This window comes from Carassius carassius, chromosome 21 (genome assembly GCF_963082965.1).
Source record: "Carassius carassius chromosome 21, fCarCar2.1, whole genome shotgun sequence".
Taxonomy (NCBI): domain Eukaryota; kingdom Metazoa; phylum Chordata; class Actinopteri; order Cypriniformes; family Cyprinidae; genus Carassius; species Carassius carassius.
The window spans coordinates 6,992,355-7,015,187 of NC_081775.1; the positions used below are offsets into that span (position 1 = coordinate 6,992,355).

At 38.0% G+C, this 22,833-nt stretch overlaps 1 protein-coding gene across 3 annotated transcripts in view; it reads left to right on the plus strand.

Annotated features, from left to right (window-relative positions):
* kansl3 (KAT8 regulatory NSL complex subunit 3) overlaps positions 1–19,420 on the plus strand; it is a 32,926-nt gene extending 13,506 nt beyond the window's left edge. Inside the window, exons 12-22 of one of the 3 annotated variants that reach the window (XM_059503129.1) lie at positions 3,505–3,568; positions 3,760–3,948; positions 4,726–4,882; positions 5,375–5,452; positions 7,809–7,988; positions 10,168–10,255; positions 12,903–13,027; positions 13,738–13,843; positions 13,911–14,104; positions 16,381–16,492; positions 19,296–19,420. In XM_059503129.1, the coding sequence (XP_059359112.1) occupies positions 3,505–3,568; positions 3,760–3,948; positions 4,726–4,882; positions 5,375–5,452; positions 7,809–7,988; positions 10,168–10,255; positions 12,903–13,027; positions 13,738–13,843; positions 13,911–14,104; positions 16,381–16,492; positions 19,296–19,311 (1,309 nt within the window). In that variant the 3' untranslated portion in view covers positions 19,312–19,420. Of the gene's footprint in view, positions 1–3,504; positions 3,569–3,759; positions 3,949–4,725; positions 4,883–5,374; positions 5,453–7,808; positions 7,989–10,167; positions 10,256–12,902; positions 13,028–13,737; positions 13,880–13,910; positions 14,105–16,380; positions 16,493–19,295 lie in introns of those variants that run through there. The other 2 variants (XM_059503127.1, XM_059503128.1) reach the window with 2 other exon arrangements.
* The last annotated feature ends 3,413 nt before the right edge of the window (positions 19,421–22,833 follow it).

Here is a 22,833-nt window from a genome sequence, read left to right on the forward strand (position 1 = left end):
TTTGTCTAACAGCTTGGCCATTGTCTTTTCTTTGATCAAGAACTCTCTCATTTCCAGTCTGTCTTGTTCGCACTGGTGCTATTGGGAACCTCACAGAATAATCTAAAGAATGATGTTATTGACTAAAGGCTTCCTTGCATTTATTCTCATCTTATTCAGATTTGGAATGGGCATGTACTAACTGTCTAGCTGTCCCTTCATGCAAACATCTAAATGTTTCGGACTTTGAAATTCCTTTTCTCAATTTCACTATCTGTTCCTTCAAAATGATCTCTTCAGCCTCAAAGTTTCTCAATGATGTGACATAGCCTCTGACTTAAGAATTTAGCCACTTGTTTTCGGTTTTCATTTTTTCAGATCTTTTCTTAGTTGCCTTGTATGAGGCAAAAAGTGCAGTAGCAACTTTTCCCTCTTTGTTTTTAGGTATTTTGGGATAATTTTTGAATTGAGATATAGCCCACTCATAGGGGTCATCTGTCTTCTCTATCCCACCAAACATTCCTACAGAGCTGTGCTTAGCTATGTATTTAACCATCAGCTTTTACATTTTCAATCAATTTTCAATCTTTTCCTTCACTGACTGAACTTTATCTAGCTACTTTTTTTTTATCTGTTAGTCTAATTATTCACAGTCCCTGTGCTTTGGACGCAAATGAATAAAACAGCCATGCTACATCGGGCTTCTAAACCAAATTTTTCACTTCTCCCGACACGGCCATGCTCCTTCGGGCCTTAAGGCCTTTGCATACGTCTGAGTCTGAAATTCGCATGCAAAATTTTTGCACGTCAAAAAATAAATTCAACCTCATGTTATGTCAGTCACGCTTGCACACTGCCTCCGAAACTTTTGTCCATCAAAAAATTTTTCGGAACATGTTCGATTTTCTGCGTTTTTCTCATCCGTAAAAACCATAAAATGTTAAAAAAACGCATTTTGGTGGTATAATATTATTATATCACAGCTATAATTATAGCACACCAAGTCCCTGTAAACCGTGTGTGTGTGTGTGCGCACGAGGGGTCCATACCTTAGACATACTGCCAGTCTCTGTTCAGGATTAATTGATTTTAATATGTGGCTCCAATATTGCTAGCAAAACATCAAACCGAGCCACTGACATTCTGAAGTAAACTTTGAATCGGTCTAGATAATCCCGCAGCTCCTTGATAAGGAGGTGGAACTCTCCTTCCTCTCTACGCGATTGCAGGAGTGGATGGACCCAATATTTCCTCTTTCTTTTTCTCTTTTTAAGAAGAGAGAGGACATAAAAATCATACTCACTACTTGAAGACGACATTTTGTATTGGTTTGCATTTTTTTTTTTTCGTAACGCATTCATTAATACGCATCGGACTCAATATGCAAGGTCTCTGTGCGTGACAATTTTTCGGATCACGAATACAAAAAAATGAATACAAAAATTTCGGACTCATTGTGCAATGACCTTTACACCTCTCAACACTAAACTGTTAAAAATGTAACCCTGTCACAGTACATGGACATTGGGTTTTATGTTATATTTTTCAAACTGTTTACTTTGCCACAGTATGTCGGGCAAAACAACACTGCTTCAGGTTTTAAACTTCACAGAGTTATGGTGCATCAGATACAATACTCTATAACACACAATTATATAATTTTGTGACCACACTAAATCGGGTCGATTCAGTTACTTTAGAATTTCATCAGAATTATCACAACAACTAACTCGGTTTCATTTACGTTAGAATCTTACAACTCTGTTTCAGTTACTTTAGAAACAATAGGTCTAATACAACTCTGCTAAAACACTGCGTCGGGCTGATTCAATTACTTTAGAATCTTAATAGAAATATAACAGACCAACAACACATTTCAGTTTCCTAAGAAACTTTAAACTCAAACACTTTACTTCAGTTACTTTAGAAACAACAATTCCAATACAACTCTGCTACCACACTGCGTCGGGCTGATTCCGTTCCATTAGAATCTTAAACAGAATTTGTACAGAATAGGCTTAAGAACTCCTCCTGTCTATACTGAATAAACTAGATTCTCTTCTATCCTTACAATTTCTTTTCTAGATTTATTTATTTTTTTAAACAAGGAAATTCCCTGACAACACCAGCAAAAAGAAAGAAACCGCTTTCATACCTTTTTCTGCTTTTTGGAAATCCCTCGGTGAGTGGCTCGCCAATGTAAGAAAAAGTGATGAGGATGTTGAAGATCTTGATAAAGATGTTTAATGCAGCATAGCAGTGACAAAGTACATGTAGTACCTTGGGTTCAACGGAGTCAGAATGAACCCAGAACATCCTAAGTTAAAACCTTTTATACATTTTCAGTTTACTATCCTTCATGTAAATGAAGTTGCTCCTGTTGTAACAGCTGTACTCTGTGTGTTAGTTAAGTTCTGACACCTCTTTGTCTGAGGTGGTTCTCCGTGTCCCACACCTGCTCCCATTCAACAATTGGTCACCAATTGCTCAGAATGTGATCATCCCAAATGGTCTACAAACAACATAACTATTGACTTTCTTCTTCACTATAATAATTAAGCCAATTTGGCAAATGAGCATGATCAAACATATTGTGGAGTGGAATCTGGGTCAGTGCAGACTATAGATTCTTACTATATCTATATATAATTCAAGAACTTTATTGTCATATGTACTACAGTACAATGAAATTCTTACTTTGCTCACATTATTGTGTATATATATATATATATATATGTGTGTGTGTGTGTGTGTGTGTGTGTGTGTGTGTATATATATATATATATAATAAATGTGAGCCAAAATCATAACAATTAAAAGAACCAGAGACTTAAACTACTTCAGTCTGTGTGCAGTTGAAATACTAAAATGAACTTTTCCACAACATTCTAATTTGAGATGCACCTGTACATATTGTATGTAAACAAAAACTTTTATTTTGGATGTGATTTAATCGCAATTAATTGTTTGAAATCACTAATTAAAAAGTAATGGAATATAATTACTGTATTTGTTGTAATTAAGCTACAGCATGTGTGAATTTAGCCGTTTAGACTACTGTTTTTTCATACAAATACCTAAAAACCATAGTTATAGTTTTACCATGGTATTAAAGTATGCTATATGTGTTGTTTTAACTGTTTGTCATGATTTTAAATTATGCTACTATAGCATCCTAACTCAAGCTGCTACTACTATCAAATGTGCATTCCTAAGAGACAAAAAAAGTAATATTAATATAAATATTATCACGCAGCACAAACCGGTTTCTTGATTTGAAATGATATTAAATACAGAAACTAAAAAATAAGTTTTTCTATTAAGATATTCATTTCCTTAAGGAAAATCAATGGTCTGGTTTCTACAAATTCCACTTTGGAGCAACAATCTGGCTTTAAACTTGAAAGAAATAAAGATTGACATTTATCGTGATTATCAATATCGACTGATATGAAAAAAAAATAGTGATAATTTTTTTGGCCATATCGCCCAGCCCTAGTTGAAAGCATTCTGCTTTCTTTACAGGATTAACTCCACTAAAATGAAGACCGAAGGCCTGACGCAGACCATGGTGGATCGCTGCATTCAAGTCAGTACTTCTCACTTCTCTTCGCCACATTTCTAGTATCCAAATCAGTTAAGCATGATTTCACAGGTCATCCAGAGTAAAAACATAGGCAAATTTCAGGGAAAGCTGAATTTAAATACGTGATACGTGATCAGTCTTGTGTGTCCTCTATAGTCTTAAGCCATAGTCTTTTTCTTTTCCTTTGTTTTCAGGATGAGATAGTTGATTTTCTGACAGGAGTTTTGACCCGTACTGAGAGCCATGGCCACGGCTCTGGTGAAACTCGAGATTTGGATGCTGAGAAGAAGAAGAAACCTCGCCGTGAGCTGCCTTTTGACCTTGAGAGGTCCCGACCCTCTTCACCTGCTGTGAGGGTACCTATCTCTCCATCTGGGTCAGAGGTGAATGTTGGATACATCAGGAGATAGGTGTAAACTTTGTCAGCTTTATCTTCAACTTCATAAATAACTTCTATTCTGTTCTGTTTGGCTTTATTTTCCCTGGCTTTATTTTTTATGACATTTTTCTGGTTTCCGTTTTAATGGTAAAATTAAGTAATAATAAAAAAATCTAATTAATTGGAAAAAAAAAAAAACAATTTATTACAAGTTTAATAAATAATACACTTGTGGAGTTTTTTTTTCCTCTAAATTCCATGTTTTCCATTTATTTTTTGGATTCTGTTTTAATGGTTTACTTAAATTGTAATAATCTAAAAGATTGTTTAATTGAGTTTATAAAGGCTTTTTAGAATTTTTATCTGGATTTATGTTTTTAAACAAATGTGTTTTTTATTTTATATTTTTGGCAAAAAGTGTTGCTGAACAGAGAATTGCACTTTAAATGTAAAACATTGAACAAAAAAAAAAGATTTTTCCTTAAAGTAATAATAATAATAAAAATTATTATTATTATTAGATTACAATTCTTTTTAAAGAAGTGTACAGCTCTGCTTTTGATTTATTCATCCAAAATTCGCCAATTTCTTTGGTATAAGGCGAAAATTCAGTGTTTCTCTCCGCCTTTTCCACATCACCGAATTCATAGGGCCCTACAAAAACTCTAGTAACCACCTGTGAACATGCCTAAAACCAATCAGACCTTAGTTTTAGTTCATACAGAGAGGCAGTGGATCATGTGAAGTAATTCAGACCTCTGCAATCATGTTTTCCCTGCAGGATATGTCCAGTGTCTGCAGCAGTCCTACAGCCAGTCCCAAACCCAAGATGGTGGGACTTTCTCCAGCTCAGAAATCCAGTCTCATTACTGCCACACAGCTGCTGAAGACCCACATGCAGCGCTCAGGAACTGTGCTCACACACAAGCAAGCACAAGGTGTGTAAACGCACAGATTCAGCCCCAGAACCCCACACACAGGATGCATTTTTGAATGTGCTGTTATTTGTGGTTATTTTTGGCTGGTGGGATACAAATCCATGAAATATAAAACTGGCAATCATTTTTTTTACATTACTCATAAAAAATCCAGTAGTAATGTCTCTTGTCCCCTTCCTTTAAATCTATTTTTGTATTTGAACGCGAGTTTGTCCTGTGTGTATCTGCATAACCGAGTCATGGTTACACCTGATGGGCCTCTTTTAACCCCTAGCTGTTCTGCCGATGCCTGTGCATGTTAAATGATGAGGGCTACGCAGTTTACAGTTGAAGAGCTAACGTTAACCCTCTGGGATTTACAGGCACGTCCTCCCTGTATTGAGGAGAATCTTAGATCCCATAAAGCTGTAATGTTGTGTGTGATTCCTGTCTTTTCTATCCCCTCTACTTTCGTTCTTCACTCTCTCCATCTTTGTCTTCCGTTGGCTACAGCTCAGTTCGCTGCTTTTATGAAACATAATATGCTGGTGAGGAAAAGCATTCCTCCTGGCAGCCCATCATGTCTCTTTGGTGAGTATCTATCAATCTCTTTTTCCTTCTATCGTCCATCAGTCTGCCCCTTTCATCTTGCCTTCTCTACTAAAAATTGTTTGTCTTGTCTGTGTCACATACGTCACTTTTACGGTTTCACCAGCTTGTGTTTGCTAAAGGCACTAACAGTAGTAAATGCTTAAAGTAATGACTGCTTGCAAACCTTACATTCTTGTCAAAATGCATCTTAAATCAAATCAATAAAAAAAATACAACTAGTCATTGTTTTTTCTTCCTAACAGAACGTGTGCATTGTTAGGCTTTTGACCCTTCAAAACATTTAAAGTAGTATTTGACTGATAAATCACATAGGCCTGTTTATTAATTTTTTTTTAAGCAGTGTCTATTTAAACTAAGTGCAAATAGCCTGCATTGTTGGCAGAAGCTAATCGTACCGCAGTCTTTTTGAGTTCGAATCCACTTTTGCAAAACTTTTTTTCCGAGACCTTTTCAAGTCTCGTTTCACTTCGGAAAGGCATTTATTTTCAATAAAAATGACGGAAATTATCGAAAAGTTGAAAATAAAGTATCGGGTCGAGTTAGGGTAGGTGTAGGGAGGGCTTTATTGTCCCAGTAAGGTGGCATCCATTTAATAATTTGACTTAAAATGATAATTTATACTCAACATTATTATTGCATACTGTTTTATTATGTATATTATATGTTTTATAATATAACTGTTTTATAAAACTGAGGTGCAGATCATTGCCGCTATTTGCAATAATTAGTATAAACAGCAGAAAATCCTGTTGTTTTAACATAGTGTAAATATAATCTATAGCTATTTGCACGAGTTAAAAACACATCACAAAAAAATGCTATACTCACTTAGTGCAAATAGCCACTGCATTTTTAAACCATTGCCATTGACCAAAATGTTTATCTGTTTGGCTGATAAGAGTCTAAAATAAGACTTTTATTTTGACAGTTGAAACCCCAGCTCTCATTCTCTCTTAATTAATGTCTTTGTTTAAAAGATCTGTCTAATAATTGAAAGGTATTCCCTATAGTACTTTTTCATATGTTTTCGGCATTCTCAAGTCTTTGAATATCTAATGAACAATAATGAACTGTTAGATCTTCTGGTGTGCATTGTAACCTGTATTAAATATGTGTTATGGTTCATCCATGCAAACGATCCTGTGTTAATTAGATGCAGACAGGAAAGTTCAAATGTCACTGAACATGCACATGCAAGCAACATTAAATCCTTGGTCTCAATCTATGCTGCGCTCATGTAGTTTGCCACTGTCATATTCACTGTGTGCTGTATGTAAAATGTCACCTGGCTAGTGCCCACCGATCAAGCAGATTACAGAGTACATTACTGGTTAGTGTTTACCTTGTTTTTATTCAGGTTTTTAATAACTTTTGTACTTGTTAAATATACTAATAAAATTCTATATAAAGTTAAAGTTTTTTTCAAATTAATCTGTACATTACTTGTAAGTATCTCAGCAATTTTTTTGTAAAAAAAGGAAAGAAAAGAAAAAATAAATACATTTTATATATATATATATATATATATATATATATATATATATATATACATACACACACACACACACACACACATATATATAAATTTAATTATTCATGCTATGATTAAACTATCTTTAAATTAAATATTGAGATATTGGCTTTATATCGGCCATTGGCCACCCTGCTCTCTAAGATATCAGCATCAGCCAACAGAAAGTTTATATAGCCTGAACACTTTTATGTTTCAGCTATTGTTTATGTTTTTATATTTGATTTAAATGCAATTTCCAAAATTAAGTTCAATTTCACTTTTCTCCACTTACAGCAACAGATCTGTCACACTGTATTATTTAGTGGTACAATAACTATGATGCACCAAAATGAAATTCCTTGGTCAAAATGTAAAATGTTAGAAACTAGACATTAAACATGGATCATTTCACACAAACATTTCTCCAAATCCTTTTATCAGATTTGAAGTTTTTACTACTTTGCAAGACGCTCGTCAAAAGTACAAGAGATGTACAGTACAGTATAATTTTGATTTACTTCTGCAAATAAGGCCAGATCATTTTCATATTAAAATTGTGAACTTAATGGTCCATAAGAACTATGCACCCGTTGTTAAGTTATCTTGAGTGCATTTCCATGTTTTTCAGTGGAGTTCAAAAAGCATCTTTCACACAAACCAAACCCTGTTGTTGAAATGACTTTGGTTCTGAATGCATTGGAAGCATCTTAATCTGTACCCACAGACCACTGCAGTATTTCAGATTGCCTGTATTGGCTCCTTCTGAACCCTCAGTGAGCTAGAGACTGTTGATGCTTACCCCTTCAGCATTTTTGGTTTCAGTGCCGGTGCCCAGTGAGCAGGTGGAGGGTTTGGACCGAGACGACCTGAGGCTCAACCTCAAGAGAAGACAGACTCCTAGTCCCACTCCCACCAAAGCCTCCAAAAGAGCCAAGATCAAAGTCACCATCGTCTCCCACGGAGACGCGGCGGGAAACACGGCTGGATCCACTTCTCAGGAAGGTAATGAAACCATTCAGCCCACTGAGCGCTGGTTACACTGTATGAGGTGTGTTGATTGGGCGGAATGAGACAATATTCATTTATGCAGTTTTCGGTCAGATTGATGACTTTATAGTTCACAGAAAAATGAAAATAGTAATTTACTTTTCCACATTTATTTTATTCAAAATATCTTGTGTTCAACAGAAGAAAGAAATTCATACAGGTTTGGTGCAACGTTGACGATTTTCGTTTTTGGGTGAACTATGCGTTTCAGGTCTGTTGTTAAGCCATTGTTTTAATCATTTTTGCTTGTGTAAGCTAGGCTTAGACATCAGATCCACACAACATACACGTTATCTCCTTTATGAGACAATGTCTCACCACTGTTTACTACTTCTAGTTTCCTGTACTAATACATTATTTGAAATATACTATATAGGGTCTTGTACCATTCACATTTTAACTCAAATTCGGTGTTGGTTCTCAACGGTCCCTTGTTTTGGTACTTTACACTCTGTGTAATAACAAAACATTTATTTTCCAAACCGCACAATTTAATTAAGTTACTTATTTAGAAATTTTACACACTAGACAAAATAATTCTAATGTCACAAATAATATTCTCATGGTTTACTGGGTTTCCTATGATTCCTATGATTTTTTGATTATTTTGTATTGTGCTTTTTGGTGAAGTCAAGTGTACTAAAAACAAATAAATTTCACAGTCTTCCAAATCGACCCACGACCTAATCAGTTTGTACATAAAGAAAGAAAGAATGTCATTCATCTACTCATTCATCACGTGAGTTTTGAGAGTTGTACTACTACTGTAGTTCTCACTTGATACCCGATGGTTTTAGAGGACAGTTACTCCTAGTTTTCCCATGTCATTTCAAAGAATAGTGCAGTGGCTAATGTAATAAGTATTAACAAGTATAAACATATTGCATGCGTACACAAGTGCAATCAGCTGAGGCTTGCGATGCGGAGCCAGACAAATGTATAAACAAGGCGGTAGCAAACCAGACGAGAAGCACCTAGGACAACTCGTGGGTATCCCAAACCAGATTCACATTCAGTTAAAAAAGACAGCAGTCCAAAACAGTGCTTCTAATAAGCAAACACGTGACTTGTGGCCAAGTATGGTGTCCCATAATTTGTGCTCTGCATTTAACCCATCCAAGTGCACACACACACAGTGAGTAGTGAACAAACACGCGCACACACCGTGAGCAGTGGGCAGCCAATGCTGCGGTCCCCGGGGTGCAGTGGGGGGTTCAGTTCTTGCTCAAGGGTCTCACCCCAGTCGTGGTATTGAAAGAAGAGAGCACTGGTTATCCACTATGGGATACATCAATGGGACTATTGGGATTAATCAATGCATGCTGATTAACTTTTATCGTAGTTTATAATTAACATTTAACACATTCATTTTCATCAATAGCATTATTTGTGATTTGATTTTGTGAAGGGGAGTTCCCCTTTTGCTGTGTTATAAGACTGGCTTCGGACATTTTCACTTTCGAATTAGCTTGTTGCGAAAAAAGATAAATGTCTGTTTTGCTCGCATCTTCACACCTTTCACTTTTTAAGACTAAAACAAAATATGGATTCATTGTTATTCTAAATTTTATAAAAACACAACTACAAAACAGTAGGATACAATGACAAACAAGCTTGCGAAATGTTTATTAGCAAAAAAGATTAAGATGTGGCATGGCATAATCCAAATGCTGTATTATGTACTGACTAATAAATTACCGGCAGAAAACACGGTGGTCGCAGTCTGGAGCCCTGAAATGACAATCAAAAAGCAGAAAAGCTGTGAAATATGATTAAACCTTTTAAATATCCTGTTTTATTTTTTTATATATTTTGAAGTTTATCATTTTCAGCATCATTACTTCAGTCTTCAGTGTCACATGATCCTTCAGAAATCATAATATGCTGATTTCCTTCTCAAAAAGCATTTGTTTGTCCTGCATGTTGTTTTTGGGAACCATGAGGAATTTTTCAGGATTCTTTGAATAGAACAGCATTTATTTGAAATGGAAATCTTTTTTAACATTATAAATGCCTTTACTGTTATCTTTGGTACCAATCCTTGGTAAAAGGAAAAAAGTATTACATAAAAAAGATAAACTTGTGAGAACATAAAATTAAGGTATTTACATTTGTATTGGTGTTCTGTGTGCAGTGGGTTTGTCAGGAAAGCCCCTCGGACTGACGGTGGGCCAGACGGTGTCGGGGGCCAAAGAGCTGTCGGAGCTTCTCAGTGCACAAAGGTATTTTTATCTCTTCACACCAGACTGTACAAGAGAAACAAAGACACTCGAGTCAAGGATCTTTACACCAACACAAATGCACAAAAATCTAGTTGAAATTCATATGCCATTTGTCTGTTCAAGAAAATGCATACAAAATTGAATGAAAATGCAGACTCCTTCTGATAATAGTTGGCACTTACAGAAAAGCAGAGATACCCAGGTTACTCTGGTACTCAAAATGATTCCATCAAAGTAGGATTTACATGCTTATAACAGCTGTTCAGATTTTTGTATTTGTGTCGGTCTGAACAGTGCATTAACAGCACTTCACTCAAATTAAAATGGTTCACAGCAAATTTTCCCACGGTACATTCCTGATGGTGTGAACAGGATTTTAATCTTAAGGAAATGACCAGTGCTGTTAGTGTTCTTGTGTAATGATGATCTTGATACATCACCTAATTGTTGTATTATATTTTGATAGCGGTTTTTCTTGTGACATTTGTGTGATTTATGTGATGGCATGAAATATGTGACCCTGAATCACAAAACCGGTCATAAGTAGCATGGGTATATTAGTAGCAATAGCTAATAATACATTATATGGGTCAAAATTATAGATTTTTATTTTGTCAAAAATCATTAGGTTATTAAGTACAGATCATGTTCCATGAAGATATTTAGTAAATGTCCTACTGTAAATGTATCAGCTTAATTTTTTATTAGTAATATGCATTGCTGAGAACTTTTTGGACAACTTTAACAAATTTAGAGGCTATTTTCTCTAATTTGGGGATTTATTTATTTCTTTTTATTTTTTGCACCCTCAGATGTTGTATTTTCAAATAGTTCTATCTCGGCCAGATATTGTCCTATTCTAACAAACCACGCTTATTTATTCAACTTTAAGATGACGTATACAGTCGTGGCCAAAAGTTTTGAGAATTACATAAATATTGGAAATTGGAAAAGTTGCTGCTTAAGTTTTTATAAAAGCAGTTTGCATATACTCCTGAATGTTATGAAGAGTGATCAGATGAATTGCATAGTCCTTCTTTGCCATGAAAATTAACTTAATCCCCCAAAAAACCTTTCCACTGCATTTCATTGCTGTCATTAAAGGACCTGCTGAGATCATTTCAGTAATCGTCTTGTTAACTCAGGTGAGAATGTTGACGAGCACAAGGCTGGAGATCGTTATGTCAGGCTGATTGGGTTAGAATGGCAGACTTGACATGTTAAAAGGAGGGTGATGATTGAAATCATTGTTCTTCAATTGTTAACCATGGTGACCTGCAAAGAAACGTGTGCAGCCATCATTGCGTTGCATAAAAATGGCTTCACAGGCAAGGATATTGTGGCTACTAAGATTGCACCTAAATCAACAATTTATAGGATCATCAAGAACTTCAAGGAAAGAGGTTCAATTCTTGTAAAGAAGGCTTCAGGGCGTCCAAGAAAGTCCAGCAAGCGCCAGGATCGTCTCCTAAAGAGGATTCAGCTGCGGGATCGGAGTGCCACCAGTGCAGAGCTTGCTCTGGAATGGCAGCAGGCAGGTGTGAGCGCATCTACACGCACAGTGAGGCCAAGACTTTTGGAAGATGGCCTGGTGTCAAGAAGGGCAGCAAAGAAGCCACTTCTCTCCAAAAAAAACATCAGGGACAGATTGATCTTCTGCAGAAAGTAAAGTGAATGGACTGCTGAGGACTGGGGCAAAGTCATATTCTCAGATGAAGCCCCTTTCCGATTGTTTGGGGCATCTGGAAAAAGGCTTGTCCGGAGAAGAAAAGGTGAGGGCTACCATTAGTCCTGTGTCATGCCAACAGTAAAGCATCCTGACACCATTCATGTGTGGGGTTGCTTCTCATCCAAGGGAGTGGGCTCACTCACAATTCTGCCCAAAAACACAGCCATGAATAAAGAATGGTACCAAAACACCCTCCAACAGCAGCTTCTTCCAACAATCCAACAACAGTTTGGTGAAGAACAATGCATTTTCCAGCACGATGGAGCACCGTGCCATGAGGCAAAAGTGATAACTAAGTGGCTCCGGGAGCAGAATGTTGAAATTTTGGGTCCATGGCCTGGAAACTCCCCAGATCTTAATCCCATTGAGAACTTGTGGTCAATCCTCAAGAGGCAGGTGGACAAACAAAAACCCACTAATTCTGACAAAACTCCAAGAAGTGATTATGAAAGAATGGGTTGCTATCAGTCAGGATTTGGCCCAGAAGTTGATTGAGAGCATGCCCAGTCGAATTGCAGAGGTCCTGAAAAAGAAGGGCCAACACTGCAAATACTGACTCTTTGCATAAATGTCATGTAATTGTCGATAAAAGCCTTTGAAACGTATGAAGTGCTTGTAATTATATTTCAGTACATCACAGAAACAACTGCAACAAAGATCTAAAAGCAGTTTAGCAGCAAACGTTCTGAAAACTAATATTCATGTAATTCTCAAAACTTCTGGCCACGACTGTACATTTCAATTTTTTTTTATTACCTTTATGACTGGTTTGTTGTCCAGGGTCAGATAATGTTCCAGCACTTAACTCCATTACCCTGCATCTGCTCTGTATTTTTTTAAGTTTCCACTTATACATACAACTCTTGTATAAACTTTTAGAAAGAAAAAAAAAATCATTCAATTGTCTTGTGTTCTTAGGTCAGGTTTGGCAGACGTGTCTGGAGCTTTGGGTTCAAGTGAAGGGCTGTTTCACAGCCTGCAGGGGAGCGCGATGTCCGGTTCTTCCTCTCCTGTCCAGGTTCAGGCCCCTGCCACTGCGCAAGGTGCCACCACCGTTACATTCTGCCAACAAGATCATCTCAAAGACCTTTGTTTCAATCAGTGTTCATTTTATGAAAATTATGATAAATATAGGTTTGTTGATTACCTAGACGAGACAACAGTGATATCATTAAACACTCTGACTATATCAACATGTGGTATTGTTGATGGAAAAAAGACAAGACAAACTTGATTTATCAAAAAATAAATAAAAAAAAAAAAAGTCAACAACAAAAAAAAAAAGTGGAAGTCAAAACAAAAAGCGAGCCTCTGAGAGTTGTATTGCTTGGGGTTGCCAGATGTCAGGAGTTTAAATCCATGTATCTTTTCTCTATGATGAATAAATACTATGATGAGTAAGCAAGTTGGATATGCCATGAGTTGACATCCTCAAAATTTGCATACAATATTGAGTAAAATTAAAAGTAAATGTGACTGCGCCTTAAATGAATAGCTCAACTTTGGAGAAACTAAGCATTTCATCACTTACTCACCAATGGATCCTCTGCAGTTAATGGGTGCCGACAGATTGAGTCCAAACAGCTGATAAAAACACTGCAATAATCCCCACCACTCCATCCATCGATTAAAATCTGACCGCAGCCATTCACTGCAGAGGATCTCTTGGAGAACAAGTGATGGAATACTTCATTAACACTAAATTTAAACCTCTCTGACTCTTTTTGTGTGTGTGTGGTGTGTGTGTGTTTAGCTCCCTCTGCCAGTAGTCTGCTGCAGGGCCTCAGCCTCAGTCTGCAGGAGATCAACACTAAATCACCAGGCGTCCCCTCCACCTCACAGGTGCCGGCCGTCACACAGCACACTGCTTCATAACACATCTCTGACTAATACCTCTATTGCTTTCTTTATAACACACTTGATCGTGTCTGTGTGTGGTGGTGTTCAGGTGTCGCTCAGCTCGGGCGGCAGCGGCACACTCGTGAGGACGGTGCCGATCGTATCCACAGGATCCGGGATGACCAAAACCACAGCCATCCATCAGCTCCTCACCAACGGCGGCCTGGCCAAACTAGCCCACAGCCTGCCAGGACTGGCCCACGTCTCCAGCCAGAGCACGGGTACGTCCTCGTCGTCACTGATGACACAGCGAACCAAACAGAGGCGTCCGCGATGAGTAGAGACACCAGAGTAGCTGCAAGGTCAAAGGTCGAGTCCATGAGAAGCATCTGAGCTGAGCATGTAAACGTACCATTAACGTTTGTGTAGATTTGTACTTTTTTATTTTAATGCATTTAAAGAGCTTTATTGGGTGATCTTCTACAATATCGAGCTGGTTCAGCTTACAAACTAATGTAATTTTATGCAAGTTGTTCATTTTAGGGGTCTGCCTTTAACTCAAACGGCTGTAACGTCCAGAGGACCAGAATATTTATATGGCAGTGCTGTTAAAATGAGAGTCGTGATCAATTCCCACATCAGCGGCTTGGTTCGTGCTTAATGTGACCACTTCACTGTTGTGTTTTATGCTCCATTTTTTCTGTTTGCTTCTGTTCTCAGTTTTGCTATTTGTTTACCTGTTGTTGTTGTTGTTGTTTTTTTGATGAGTATGTAAATCATAATGCTTGCTCTACTCACAAAGACATTCATTAAATCCCCAACAGCAAACCATTTTTTCTACCTCTTCTTTGTGTCATTATTTTTCTGTTTTCATCTCCCAACTGCATGCGTAAGTGTTCTCTATTTTTTGCAGCAGTTTACAATATCTAAAAACATTCCAAATAAATAACAAAAAAAACTAATTATGGATTATTAATACATAGTTGTTTGGTCGAATGCAATACAAAGTGTTGGACTGTGTACGGTATGCTAATATTTTGTATTTTTATGTTAGGCGGTGTATACTGTGCAGTATGCAGGATTGCTCTTATTGACAAGATTTAAGACAATTTGATTCACAATGCAAACTAAAGGGTATTTAGATGTGTAGCATTATTCTAGCATATAGAATATTTAAAAGTGATCGAATCATGTGTGGAGTATGTAATAGTATGCAGTATAGTGTTACTGTTAATACGCTCATTATTCAACTCTATCTCTGGCTCCTTCAGCTGTCCTCATCACAATGCGGTCACATCCCACAAACATACAGACATTGTTCACGAAATGGATTATACACAACATGAAAAAAAAATGGTATCATTTTATCAATTACTGGAATGTGTTGGACTAAACGCTACAAAATAATTAAATCAGCAAGGATTCATTTTTATGTGGTAAGTCGTGCGCATAAACTATGAAATGCCTCCACAAAGGAAGATCAACAAAAATGTTAGTTTCTGCTGTTATAGTTAATTGTACTTTTGTCTAGTCTTTATAGGCGGTGAATTAAAATTAAAATTGTTGCTCCTATGAGTTGCATTCACCTGCTTCATATATAACAACATGAATTTATTAATTACTTGTTCATGGTAAATGTGCTTTATCACATTACAAGTTGTTGCTGCTGAGGTAAACACTCGCTCTTTCTCTGCTGTCTCTGCTATATCTGTAAAATGGTTGTTAATTCTTAATTTGGGTACAGAACATGTTACAGGTAATGTAATCAAAAAAATCATGGCAACAAATAATGTAAGTCAGTTTAATAAGTCACAGTCAAATTGATTCAACTTAACTCGTGTTTAACCGTTGTTTCTTGTAATTGTTGGCTTAGGCTACTTTTTTTTAAATGAAATTTAATGAGTATACAAATTAATAAAACATGTTTTATTTTGATTAGGTTGTTCTTTAATTTATTTTTAATAGTACACTCCCATTTTTTCATGGGTTGTACCCCCTGGCGTGTTTCGTTTTCTTTTTATTATGATATTTCATAGTCTCAGATCCCTAATGTGAGGTCTTGTTATGCCCCCACAGGTATAATAATGCATGTTATTTTTATTAATTAATTTATGTGTAAACTGCTTATAAACCATTATGGTTTTTTTTGTTTTTTGTTTTTTTTTAAATGTAACGAAATGCGGGAAGTGGTTGAGTTTAGGGGTAGCCTATACTAAAACCTTATGTTTGTACGGTATAAAACTCATTACTGGGTTTCACAGACAGGGTTTCGACTAAAATAGGATTAGGCCATGGTTTAATTATGATACTGAAGTCATTTTTATAAACATCTCTTTAAAAAAAACTTACTGGTGTCCATCTTGAGACAAAACCAAGCCAATGATATATTTTAAGGTCAGTGCAAGTTTCTTTCAGTTGAAACAGCTTTTAGTCTGGGACTAGGTTTAAGCCTTGTCTGTGAAACCAGGGGATTGTGTCTATCGAAAGTCCCCATGAAACTGAAGTATGTGAGTGTGAGTGTGTGTGTGTAATGTTAATATGTGTGTGCTGTGTGCAGGACTGAAAGCCCCCACCACTATCACGGTGACGTTGCGCGGGCAGCCCAGCAGATTTCCCGCTCTGAGCCACACGGGGGCGCCAGCGCCGCTCGCAGCGCACCAGAGCACCAGGTGTGTGTGATCCGCCGCGTCAAAACGACACACACACGTTTCTTCTATTACTTTTATACTGGCAAAACGATATTTGCTATCCTCTAACCCTAAACCTACTCCTTACAGAAAACCTGTTTACATTGTTACAACTACACACACACACACACACACACACGAGTGTCTGAGTTGCAGAGCCAAACAGAACAGCAGGTCGCTTCACCGTGGGTTTAGGCCTCCCTCTGCTTTGACTCACGCTTGACAAATTAGACGAGCTCATCAAAGTCATTTAGAATTTTAATTAACATTGATTAGTCCGTTTAGTGGAGTTTTCTCCTCTCTCTCTGTCTGTCAGATGATGTTATTGTTTACTCGCTCTGCAGTGTGTCGTCAGAGCGGATGCAGTAGTAACCGTCTCATTGACCATGCAGAGAGATGTGCTGTAATTATTTGCTTAATCACTCAGAAGAGCATAATTATATGCTTGTCATTTTTGTTTTGGATCAGCTTAGGTATTCATAATGGTTTGTTTATGAATGCTAAAATACTATGGCTGGACTGACCACAGTGTACAGTCGTGGCCAAAAGTTTTGAGAATTACATTAATATTAGTTTTCAAAAAGTTTCCTGCGAAACTGCTTTTAGATCTTTGTTTCAGTTGTTTCTGTGATGTACTGAAATATAATTACAAGCACTTCATAAGTTTCAAAAGCTTTTATCGACAATTACATGACATTTATGCAAAGAGTCAGTATTTGCAGTGTTGGCCCTTCTTTTTCAGGACCTCTGCAATTCGACTGGGCATGCTCTCAATCAACTTCTGGGCCAAATCCTGACTGATAGCAACCCATTCTTTCATAATAACTTCTTGGAGTTTGTCAGAATTAGTGGGTTTTTGTTTGTCCACCCGCCTCTTGAGGATTGACCACAAGTTCTCAATGGGATTAAGATCTGGGGAGTTTCCAGGCCATGGACCCAAAATTTCAACATTCTGGTCCCCGAGCCACTTAGTTATCACTTTTGCCTTATGGCACGGTGCTCCATCGTGCTGGAAAATGCATTGTTCTTCACCAAACTGTTGTTGGATTGTTGGAAGAAGTTGCTGTTGGAGGGTGTTTTGGTACCATTCTTTATTCATGGCTGTGTTTTTGGGCAGAATTGTGAGTGAGCCCACTCCCTTGGATGAGAAGCAACCCCACACATGAATGGTGTCAGGATGCTTTACTGTTGGCATGACACAGGACTGATGGTAGCGCTCACCTTTTCTTCTCCGGACAAGCCTTTTTACAGATGCCCCAAACAATCGAAAATGGGCTTCATCGGAGAATATGACTTTGCCCCAGTCCTCAGAAGTCCATTCACTATACTTTCTGCAGAAGATCAATCTGTCCCTGATGTTTTTTTTGGAGAGAAGTGGCTTCTTTGCTGCCCTTCTTGACACCAGGCCATCTTCCAAAAGTCTTCTCCTCACTGTGCGTGCAGATGCGCTCACACCTGCCTGCTGCCATTCCAGAGCAAGCTCTGCACTGGTGTTACTCCGATCCCGCAGCTGAATCCTCTTTAGGAGACGATCCTGGCGCTTGCTGGACTTTCTTGGACGCCCTGAAGCCTTCTTTACAAGAATTGAACCTCTTTCCTTGAAGTTCTTGATGATCCTATAAATTGTTGATTTAGGTGCAATCTTAGTAGCCACAATATCCTTGCCTGTGAAGCCATTTTTATGCAACGCAATGATGGCTGCACACGTTTCTTTGCAGGTCACCATGGTTAACAATGGAAGAACAATGATTTCAAGCATCACCCTCCTTTTAACATGTCAAGTCTGCCATTCTAACCCAATCAGCCTGACATAACGATCTCCAGCCTTGTGCTCGTCAACATTCTCACCTGAGTTAACAAGACGATTACTGAAATGATCTCAGCAGGTTCTTTAAAGATTGCAATGAAATGCAGTGGAAAGGTTTTTTGGGATTAAGTTAATTGTCATGGCAATAAAGGACTATGCAATTCATCTGATCACTCTTCATAACATTCTGGAGTATATGCAAACTGCTATTATAAATACTTAAGCAGCAACTTTTCCCATTTCCAATATTTATGTAATTCTCAAAACTTTTGGCCACGACTGTAACTTTAGTTCAGTAAACTTTGTAGAGATGTATTTTAGTGGTTTTACAGGACAAGAGTCACCGCTGAATGGATTAAATGAATGAATGAATGTCATATTTCACCTAATGATAAAAAAAAAATAATAGACAAAAATCTAAAATTATTATTAAATTCACATCACTATATTTCCCCGTGGGTTAGCCTACTTTTGAGGGTTTATTTATAATTATCTTTAATTTTACAATTATTGTTGTGTGGGTCACCCGATGTTGTTATTATTATTATTATTATTATTATTATTATTATTCAAATAATATATTGTGTTTTTTAATTGCGTTATAACAATTAATCTAAAATCTATTAAAAATATATATTACTGGCTTCAGAATGTTTGGTTCCAGTAATATATTTTAATTAAATCAGTACTTTAAATCTGACGCATCAAAAATCACACATATACAAATTGATATTTATTAACTTATATAAATATATTTACATTTATATACAGTACAACATATTTAGGCTAAATGGCTTCTTATAATAAATGAATACAAAATAAAAAAAAATAAAAAAAATAAAATGTAAGTTGGTCTATGTTAAAAAAAAAAAATCTGTTGTCATTATAAGAAATATGATCACTCTAGGAACATCACTCATCCAGAGCACTGTATTATATAGTTATGGTCATGTGATCAATCAATATTTTATCTTGCAGTGACCAGAAACTCTGAAATGGACGATATAAAGCTGAAATCGGCATCATTCTCACTTCCAATGATCATCCAAAAGATGAACCAAGAGGAATCAAAAGCAGAAAGCGGGGCTGAAGAATAAGAAGACTGCTGATTTGCCTTTCAACCTGCAAGAGCGCCATCTATAGACACTTTCTTGCAAACATGTGACTGAAAACCTGACATTCATTTGTCCATTTTTTTTTTTATTATTTCCCTTATTCTGTTACACTCTGGCTGTACAACATGATGGGAAATTTTCCTATTGTATTTGTTATTATTATTATGTTTTCCAACATTTTAATATATATTATCAACACAGCAATTCTTTATGTGAACAAAATGATTTATTGGATTTATTCTTTAAAAAAAAAAAATTCCCATTCTATTTCCTAAAAATTTTGCCAATATGAAATGTTAGATTTGTTTGATTTTTGCCAGCAGAGCCTGTGCTTTATTTCCTCACAGCCATAAAGAGCCTGAGAGAAATGGATGTTTTAAACTGTCAAAATACTGATAATAAATTCAAGACGTTTAAAAGACATCATGAGAGCTTTTTAATTGATTTATTATATTTTTTCACATTTTGAATGTCATGCATCAATACATCAGTCTTTCCTCACGACATCAGGATGTAGCTGTCCTTCAAATAACTGTAATGATTATGCCAGTGGGGATAATAATGCGTCTGCCTGATTAAGTCACAATTGTTTTGATTGCTGATTGTTTTTATTGCCCCTTATGAGAGGAAACCAGTGGAGGTTGACAAGCATGAAACAGAATGATAGACACTGATTAATGCAGCAGTTTATGTCCTCAAAACATTATGTGAGATGGGATGATTGTGAAGCACTCAGACTGACTAGATGGCAGAGGGTGTCAAAACTGTTTGATGCCATGGACCCAGAAATATCATTATAGTCTGTGAACAACAGGACTCCTTTGTGGCCCAGTTGGGTGTTACTGGGATGTCCTGGGTGATCGTTCAACCTTTCGTCCCTGCATTCATCTCGTTTCTTCAGTCCACATGTTCCCGTGGGAATGCTACTATTAAAACCACCTGTCCTGGTTTTCCATCATGTCCCTCTTAACTAAATTGAAAGGTTATGATATAATGGTGCCATTGTTTTATTTCCAGTCTCAATACAGCTTGCCTGGAGGGCATTCCTGGATGATCGTGACACACTAATGCAATGTTTCTCTTCTGAGAATAATAAATCCAGGTTGACATCCAGGATTATTTCCAGAGTTGTGTACATCAGAATTGATGATACTTCCGAAAGTATTCCCAGTCGTGTTTCCAGTGAAGGATTTGCATAATGAAATTTGTTGTGCGACACAAACATGGTTTTAATCTCAGAAACGCTGCAGTTCTAGTATAATCTGTTGGCAGGAGACTAACAGGGCTTTCTAGACATGAGATTTCCACCTGAAGGATAAAGATGAAACTTAAATCAATAAAATCTTGAGGTGCAAATGCTTGACCCATAGTGGATTTGCATGAGAAACATAAAAAAAATTCAGAACAGAAATACTAATAATTCCCTTGCTTTAACCTCTGATTCACGTCAAACAGGATTTACACACTTCACTACAATCACAAAAAAAAAAAAAAAAAATTGTTCATGTCAAATTGGTTTATTGTCCAAACACTGACTCAAAGTGGGAAGTATGTTACAATCAGTGTGTCTTTCCACATCTTAGATTAATATTCACATTATGACCTCTATTTTCCCAGAATTCAAAATTTAAGCCGTTGTTTCAATATCAACAATCAGGACAGACACTCAAACAGTTATGATTAACAGGTTTCCCATATTCTTTATTCTACTAACTGAAAATGTTCACCACACTAATGGCTCTGAAATGTTTTTATAAAATATATATATTAAAAAAAATTATATATTAATTATATATATATATATATATATATATATATATATATATATATATATATGATGCCGTCAAGCTGAAGAAGGAGTCCTATCGGGCCTGGATGGCTTGTGGGACTCCGGAGGCAGCTGACAGGTACCCGCAGGCCAAGCGGACTGCAGCCCGGGTAGTCATGGAGGCAAAAAATCGGGCCTGGGAGGAGTTCGGTGAGGCCATGGAGAAAGACTATCGGTTGGCCTCGAAGAGATTCTGGCAAACTGTTCGACGCCTCAGGAGGGGGAAGCAGTGCCCTACCAACACTGTTTACAGTGGAGATGGGCACCTGTTGACCTCAACTGGGGATATCGTCGGGCGGTGGAAGGAATACTTCGAGGATCTCCTCAATCCCACCGACTTGTGTTCCATTGAGGAAGCAGTGGCTGGGGACTCGGAGGAGGACTCGTCCATCACCCGGGCTGAAGTCATCGAGGTAGTTAAAAAGCTCCTCGGTGGCAAGGCACCGGGGGTGGATGAGATCCGCCCTGAGTACCTCAAGTCTCTGGATGTTGTGGGGCTGTCTTGGCTGACACGCCTCTGCAACATCGCATGGCGGTTGGGGACAGTACCTCTGGACTGGCAGACTGGGGTGGTGGTCCCTCTTTTCAAGAAGGGGGACCGGAGAGTGTGTTCCAACTATAGGGGGATCACACTTCTCAGCCTCCCCGGGAAAGTCTATGCCAGGGCACTGGAGAGGAGAATTCGACCGATAGTGGAACCTCGGATTCAGGAGGAACAGTGTGGTTTTCGTCCCGGTCGTGGAACACTGGACCAGCTCTATACCCTTTCCAGGGTGCTGGAGGGTTCATGGGAGTTTGCCCAACCAGTCCACATGTGTTTTGTGGATTTGGAGAAAGCATTCGACCGTGTTCCTCGCGACATCCTGTGGAGGGTGCTCTGGGAGTATGGGGTCGGCGGCCCCCTGCCTAGGGCTGTTCGGTCCCTGTACGGCCGGAGCAAGAGCTTGGTTCGCATTGCCGGCAATAAGTCAGACCTGCTCCCGGTGCATGTTGGACTCCAGCAGGACTGCCCTTTGTCACCGGTTCTGTTCATAATTTTTATGGACAGAATTTCTAGGCGCAGCCAAGGGCCGGAGAGTGTCCGGTTTGGGGACCATACGATTTCGTCGCTGCTTTTTGTGGATGATGTTGTCGTGTTGGCCTCCTCAGACCAGGACCTTCAGTGTGCACTGGGACGGTTTGCAGCCGAGTGTGAAGTGGCTGGGATGAGAATCAGCACCTCCAAGTCCGAGGCCATGGTTATCAGTCGGAAAAGGGTGGATTGCCCACTTCAGGTTGGTGGAGAGTTCCTGCCTCAAGTGGAGGAGTTTAAGTATCTTGGGGTCTTGTTCATGAGTGAGGGAAGGATGGAACGTGAGATTGACAGACGGATCGGTGCAGCTTCTGCAGTAATGCGGTCGCTGTACCGGTCTGTCGTAGTGAAGAAGGAGATTTACCGGTCAATCTACGTTCCTACTCTCACCTATTGTCATGAGCTGTGGGTCATGACCGAAAGGACAAGATCCCGGATACAGGCGGCCGAAATGAGCTTTCTCCGTCAGGTGGCTGCGCGCTCCCTTAGAGCGAGAAGCTC